Below are 7,952 nucleotides of genomic sequence, written 5' to 3' on the forward strand. Positions count from 1 at the left end.
AATATTGTTCTATCCAAGAATTAAGAAAAAAGTGTAATGATTTACATTTTACCATTGCTGAATGTATTTCAAGATAATAAGTCTCTTATTTTTTCTTTACCGTTAATCAATCCTTCAAAAAAAAAAAGTTTTAATCGATAATATAAAAGGTGATACACAAATGTTATACCCTTTTCATTAATGACTTAGAAACAATTTTTAAATTGTCAAAAATAAATCGAGCATCTGTCTTCATACAGGCGAGGCACTAATATTTCTTTTATCACGTGAGTTTATGGAGTGTACAAAGATGGGAATGTTGAAAACAAAATTTCTAGGCCCTGGTGATTGTTTAATAAAATAAAGATGGTTGATAAAAGATCAAGTTTGCAAGCTGATAACATCAAGCTGAATATCAAAATCAGAAATATGAGTTTCTCTTTTAAGTAGGTAGTTAATATTATGAACTGTTGATAAATCTTATATTAATGTTTGACATGAATGATATTTTTTCTTTTAAATGCATCAGTGAAATGGAACATGAAGAATGAGTAACAAAAAAAAAGTCCTTCAGAGCCATCAGGCCCATGGAGTCTGAGTTTATTACGGTTTCTAAAGCATGAATTGGACAAAAGCAACTGCTTGCTACCCTTTTGATAGAATGCTAGTCTATTGCAACATATTTTCTACCTGATCTAACAGATCCAATTACCAAATAAGTGCTGGGAGGTTCATTAAAAAAAAAAATCTCACTTGGGATTGATCCCAGTCCCTTTACGCGTGAAGCGAGTGCTCTACTAACTGAGCTATCAGGAATCCCAAGAATGAGAAAGATTATTTTTTTAAGCTTTGAAACTAAAGTGTCATTCTTAATTTCTGTTCCAACATTTTGGCCATAGTCAATAAAATCATAACATCCATGGGTATATAATTGCCCAAGGTATCCAATCATCTGCTAAAAGTGGTTTACAATTACACAACTTAATTATACAAGGTGCATAATGGCAGTGTAAGTGAAAAAATCGCCAAACATTATTTAATACAACTCATGCAATTAAGAGGAAGGGGGTAGGAAAAGAGGAACTGTAACCGGTATCAAAATGCATGTTAATTGCCTTCTCCACAGCAACTTTAATTTTATTCTTTTCCCCTTTAAAATAAGTAGTGTTAGTGGTTTGGAAGAGATATTGTAGAGAGTTACTTATTCTCTGGATATTTTCACAGCTTGTGACATACTCTGTCATTTCAGCTTTAGTAGTATAAAGAAAGATAAAAGAACTGCACCTGCAGATAAGTTCAACAGGGAATAGAAGTTGATTTGAAAAGAAATTTATGTCTAGGTTGAAACCAAATGAAATGTTCACCCAACTCTGGCAGAGGATCCATAACTAAAATGGCGACCAAAACATATTCTAAGATCTGTTTATGTCTTTTTTTAAAAAGAGTTTTTCGGCGCTTGTGACAATTTAGGCCAATTCAGCACCAGTAAAAAAAAAGAGATTTAACAATTAAAAACCCTCAAGAAAAAGAATTGCAAGTGGGACTGGATCAGTTAGGGAACAGTGAATTTCAAGAGCAAACCATAACGCTCTTAAATTGAGACCGCCTTAAGTCACACCAAGACACAAACACAGGATCCAGGAAGGCAAATAAACTATGATAATGGAGCAGATCACACAAGATGGAGAATATTTAGAATGTTATCACAATAACTATTACTGAACATTTTATTATGAACACAGATAAGCAAATTTTTAAAAACATATATTAAATGAAAAGGAATGAAATCAAGATGAATGAACAAATATTATATTATCTTGATGGTTGTAGAAAACTATATTAGAGAGATAATGTAAAAGTAGAAAAATATCAAAATGTTAAAATTTTGAATCAGATAACTATGATTACAACAAGATATGAAGTGAATAGAAAAGTGCCAGAAGACAATAGAGAATAAAATTTTTCGCGGCGGTGGTGGGGTTTGAACCTGCGACCTTATTGGTACGACAACTCCGCCTGGCAGGTGAGAGCGTGGCTCTACCGTGTGAGCTATCCACGAACACAAAAATATTCGTTTCAAACTCAAAGTCATTACTAGATCCCTCTCTCACCCACTTCTTGAGACCGCCGATTCATTCGTACACCACCATCGCGAATAATTTTGACCAGCAGTTAAGCTTAGTAGCCAATATTCTCAACACAAACATATAACATAGAAACGATTGAGACATTGAGTATGCTCCGGTGTATGGGGTGAATTTTTTAATTCAGAAAAGTGAGTGGAGCAGGCACTTATGTTGGTAACAACAAGATATGAAGTGAATAGAAAAGTGCCAGAAGACAATAGAGAATAAAAATTTTTCGCGGCGGTGGTGGGGTTTGAACCTGCGACCTTATTGGTACGACAACTCCGCCTGGCAGGTGAGAGCGTGGCTCTACCGTGTGAGCTATCCACGAACACAAAAATATTCGTTTCAAACTCAAAGTCATTACTAGATCCCTCTCTCACCCACTTCTTGAGACCGCCGATTCATTCGTACACCACCATCGCGAATAATTTTGACCAGCAGTTAAGCTTAGTAGCCAATATTCTCAACACAAACATATAACATAGAAACGATTGAGACATTGAGTATGCTCCGGTGTATGGGGTGAATTTTTTAATTCAGAAAAGTGAGTGGAGCAGGCACTTATGTTGGTAACAACAAGATATGAAGTGAATAGAAAAGTGCCAGAAGACAATAGAGAATAAAAATTTTTCGCGGCGGTGGTGGGGTTTGAACCTGCGACCTTATTGGTACGACAACTCCGCCTGGCAGGTGAGAGCGTGGCTCTACCGTGTGAGCTATCCACGAACACAAAAATATTCGTTTCAACTCAAAGTCATTACTAGATCCCTCTCTCACCCACTTCTTGAGACCGCCGATTCATTCGTACACCACCATCGCGAATAATTTTGACCAGCAGTTAAGCTTAGTAGCCAATATTCTCAACACAAACATATAACATAGAAACGATTGAGACATTGAGTATGCTCCGGTGTATGGGGTGAATTTTTTAATTCAGAAAAGTGAGTGGAGCAGGCACTTATGTTGGTAACAACAAGATATGAAGTGAATAGAAAAGTGCCAGAAGACAATAGAGAATAAAAATTTTTCGCGGCGGTGGTGGGGTTTGAACCTGCGACCTTATTGGTACGACAACTCCGCCTGGCAGGTGAGAGCGTGGCTCTACCGTGTGAGCTATCCACGAACACAAAAATATTCGTTTCAAACTCAAAGTCATTACTAGATCCCTCTCTCACCCACTTCTTGAGACCGCCGATTCATTCGTACACCACCATCGCGAATAATTTTGACCAGCAGTTAAGCTTAGTAGCCAATATTCTCAACACAAACATATAACATAGAAACGATTGAGACATTGAGTATGCTCCGGTGTATGGGGTGAATTTTTTAATTCAGAAAAGTGAGTGGAGCAGGCACTTATGTTGGTAACAACAAGATATGAAGTGAATAGAAAAGTGCCAGAAGACAATAGAGAATAAAAATTTTTATTCTCTATTGTCTTCTGGCACTTTTCTATTCACTTCATATCTTGTTGTTACCAACATAAGTGCCTGCTCCACTCACTTTTCTGAATTAAAAAATTCACCCCATACACCGGAGCATACTCAATGTCCTCATCGTTTCTATGTTATATGTTGTGTTGAGAATATTGGCTACTAAGCTTAACGCTGGTCAAAATTATTCGCGATGGTGGTGTACGAATGAATCGGCGGTTCAAGAAGTGGTGTGAGAGAGGGATCTAGTAATGACTTGAGTTTGAAACGAATATTTTTGTGTTCGTGGATAGCTCACACGGTAGAGCCACGCTCTCACCTGCCAGGCGGAGTTGTCGTACCAATAAGGTCGCAGGTTCAAACCCACCACCGCCGCGAAAAATTTTTATTCTCTATTGTCTTCTGGCACTTTTCTATTCACTTCATATCTTGTTGTTACCAACATAAGTGCCTGCTCCACTCACTTTTCTGAATTAAAAAATTCACCCCATACACCGGAGCATACTCAATGTCTCAATCGTTTCTATGTTATATGTTGTGAGTTGTTGAGAATATTGGCTACTAAGCTTAACTGCTGGTCAAAATTATTCGCGATGGTGGTGTACGAATGAATCGGCGGTCTCAAGAAGTGGGTGAGAGAGGGATCTAGTAATGACTTTGAGTTTGAAACGAATATTTTTGTGTTCGTGGATAGCTCACACGGTAGAGCCACGCTCTCACCTGCCAGGCGGAGTTGTCGTACCAATAAGGTCGCAGGTTCAAACCCCACCACCGCCGCGAAAAATTTTTATTCTCTATTGTCTTCTGGCACTTTTCTATTCACTTCATATCTTGTTGTTACCAACATAAGTGCCTGCTCCACTCACTTTTCTGAATTAAAAAATTCACCCCATACACCGGAGCATACTCAATGTCTCAATCGTTTCTATGTTATATGTTTGTGTTGAGAATATTGGCTACTAAGCTTAACTGCTGGTCAAAATTATTCGCGATGGTGGTGTACGAATGAATCGGCGGTCTCAAGAAGTGGGTGAGAGAGGGATCTAGTAATGACTTTGAGTTTGAAACGAATATTTTTGTGTTCGTGGATAGCTCACACGGTAGAGCCACGCTCTCACCTGCCAGGCGGAGTTGTCGTACCAATAAGGTCGCAGGTTCAAACCCCACCACCGCCGCGAAAAATTTTTATTCTCTATTGTCTTCTGGCACTTTTCTATTCACTTCATATCTTGTTGTTACCAACATAAGTGCCTGCTCCACTCACTTTTGATAACTATGATTACTGACATGGCAATTTGTTCTCTCCAGATGTGATGATCAATTGAACTAAGCTGTTTGGATGGAGGAGTAACTGTTGGGGATTGTTTTGCAAATGAGGTTTGGATAAGGAAGCATTGTCATTGTCATTCATATTCACTGTTTTTAAAGGATTCATGCAGTAGGCACCGTTCCAGATCTTGTCATCTTTTTTGCGAAGATTACTATTCACTCTTTCATTCAGATTAAGCAATGCCATATTAGTATTTGTACTTAAATCATCACAGATGGCTTCTGCTCCTTCACTTTTAAGCTCAGAAGAATCACAAACAATATGAGGCTTATTGTCAATTGTTAATGGACTAGCTTCTTCTTCGTTGTGAGAGAAATTTGAAGGGACTTCATGGACAGTGCGTAATACTTTCGGATGATGAATGGGGACTCTGTAGTAGTGGTTAGCATTCACAAAATTTTGCTTTGGCTTGACTATTGGAATACCACCTGCTACGGGTGACATAGATGGAGAAGAAAGGAAAGCATCGGAAACTGGAGATGGTGGGGCAGAGATGGCATTCAAATTAATGGAGCTGATTTTTGGAAGATTGGCATTGGCATTTAAATTTGGGCCATTCCCAATTCCAACGTGGCTATCACTATCATTTTTGGAGAATTTGCCACAAAAGAGATTTTGAGAGTTGAGATTTACATTCACATTAGCGTTGAAAGCAAGACTAGGATGAGTTGAGGAAAGACTTTCATCTGAAACTGGAGTTGATGTTGTTGCACGAAGATCACCACAAAAAATGGCAGAATCTGACTGAGAAAATTGTCCATTGTTGATATTGATCTTATTTGGAACAAGAAAATCAGGAACTGCAACGCTTTGTCCTTTTAAAAACTGTTTTGCCTGTTCTGTCTTTTCCTCTAGATCATGCACTTGTTGAAGTAATTGCTTGTTTCTCTCCTCAAGCAATGTGAGTTCCTGAGAGATTAAACAGAAATAAAAACAATTTGTAAGAGGTGTGACAGAAGCAAAGGAAAATACAGACACATTCATAGGATATTATCTCTGACCACAGACCGTATAGAGAATTCAAGTTTTCATTAGTACTTAAATAAATTAATAACTACTATTATTATTATTTTTATTATTATCATTATTATTATCATCATCAGTAGTAGTAGTAGTAGTAGTAGTAGTAGTAGTAGTAGTAGTAGTAGTAGTAGTAGTAGTAGTAGTAGTAGTAGTAGTAGTAGTAGTAGTAGTAGTAGTAGTAGTAGTAGGAGTAGTAGTAGTAAAGTAGTAGTAGTATTGTTGTTGTTGTTATCATTATTATTGTTATTATATGAAACTCTATAATACATAACTGGAAGTTGGAGAGATTAAATACCTGCTGTGTGGAAACATTCACTTGGCGTCGACGCTGACGATATGCCTGAGCAGATACCTTATTCCTCTCCCTTCGTCTCTCTTTCCTCTTCGTATGTACATCCTGAAATAAAGAATAAAACTTTAGCCCACAAGTAGTCTTATGATAAATAGAAGTAAATGATTGGAAATGGCATTTTCTGAGCCAAAACACTTCTAACAATTACATGTATATGTTGACAGAACTTTGCCTAATGTAATCAAAAATGAATTTTTGTTCGTCTGTTTTGTTGGGTCATTCTTTGTGTGTATGTGTATGTGTGTGTGTGTGTGTGTGTGTGTGTGTGTGCGTCTTTCCCTCCTTTTTTGTGCAAATAGGCAATTTTTAAATCCTAAATGGAGATGGGAGCGATGTGTACTATTTTCAAATATACGCGTCAAATGGGACCGATGGGTTTTCGTTTATGAAAGACAATTGTAGCAACGAGAGAGCATAAGTATGACACTTGGAATGCAGAGTTCAAAAATTCGGAAAAGATACCAGTTATTCGATAATTAGGTATCTTAACTTCTTTTCTAACTTGGGAGAACTATCCCATCTATGGTTGTATATTTTTACACTTTTGTGCATGTGCACACACACACACACACACACACATATATATATATATATATATATATATATATATATATATATATATGTGTGTGTGTGTGTGTGTGTGTGTGTGTCTGTGTGTGTGTGTGTGTGTGTACAGTGTCGCCATAGATTCTCAACTTTGTGTTTATACATTTTCATGCATGCCACGTCTGTAAACGAATTTCAATTTTTTTTGGATGAATAAAGTATATATTATTATTATTATTATTATTATTATTATTATTATTATTATTATTATTATTATTATTATTATTATTATTAGAAAGGTACCACTGGTCAAAATCAAATTGTTTAGAATGTAAGAGAGTTGTTCGTTCTTAGGGGGATGGGGATGGGGGGGGGGGGGGGGAATCAGACCTCCCTCAACGCATTCCACTTCCCTCGCACTCCACTTTTTAGGTATGTAATTTTGAAGGGGTCAACCAGTCAATCGACGTTTACTTATTTGCAGGTCTTACAACCCAAATTTTATGAGTCCGTTATTATATTCTAAAACCAACGCAAGCCATTATCAAGCCATTATAATCTATTACTATTCGTCTTAAAAGATACGTCCAATCAAGCCATTATCATTATCATCTATTACTATTCATCTTAATATTAGATAATGAATCAAGCCCATAATTGCATTAGGTTATTAGACCTTAGATGTGAACAACGGGGTCAAAATATCTATCTTAATATTATGCCTCATGATTGAAACTCATATCAACAAGTTTTTATAATACTGTGTAAAAAATATAAAATATATGTTAGAGCCCGAGGGAAACACCATTCTAATAAGGCGACGCCAGGGGCAAGGGGTGGGACTTGGTCGTCCACTCGAATGAGGAAGTGAGTCAATTTATGCACAATATGGAGGTCGAGGTAACGGGGTCAAGCTATAAAATGCAGTTAACAAAACAACAGACCGATGCCTGGACATTAGACTAAGACTATAATTTAGTGAAGAATTTATACGGCTCGTTTTTAAAATCGTTGAAAAAAACCAGCCTATCAGCAACAAATTACGATAAAATAAATGATAAAAATTGGGAAACGCATAGCTGACTGATTTGTGGGCGGGATTACGATCAGCTGGTTTTTTGGGTTCACTCCCCTGACGAGCGACCTTGGCTTTGGATTTC

General features: G+C 37.1%; 1 protein-coding gene across 2 annotated transcripts in view; it reads right to left on the reverse strand.

Annotated features, from left to right (window-relative positions):
• Window positions 1–568: 568 nt before the first annotated feature.
• The window catches only part of LOC144963052 (uncharacterized), an 8,024-nt gene continuing 640 nt past the window's right edge, over window positions 569–7,952 (reverse strand). The window contains exons 2-4 of one of the 2 annotated variants that reach the window (XM_078896662.1): window positions 6,190–6,291; window positions 4,816–5,780; window positions 569–1,877 (exon numbers count right to left, since the gene is read on the reverse strand). In XM_078896662.1, coding sequence (XP_078752788.1) covers window positions 4,821–5,780; window positions 6,190–6,291 — 1,062 coding nt within the window. In that variant the 3' untranslated portion in view covers window positions 569–1,877; window positions 4,816–4,820. Of the gene's footprint in view, window positions 1,878–4,735; window positions 5,781–6,189; window positions 6,292–7,952 lie in introns of those variants that run through there. The other variant, XM_078896661.1, reaches the window with a different exon arrangement.

The sequence above is a fragment of the Berghia stephanieae genome, chromosome 1 (assembly GCF_034508935.2).
Source record: "Berghia stephanieae isolate SIO BIC M18660-M18661 chromosome 1, UCSD_Bste_1.3, whole genome shotgun sequence".
Taxonomy (NCBI): Eukaryota; Metazoa; Mollusca; class Gastropoda; order Nudibranchia; family Aeolidiidae; genus Berghia; species Berghia stephanieae.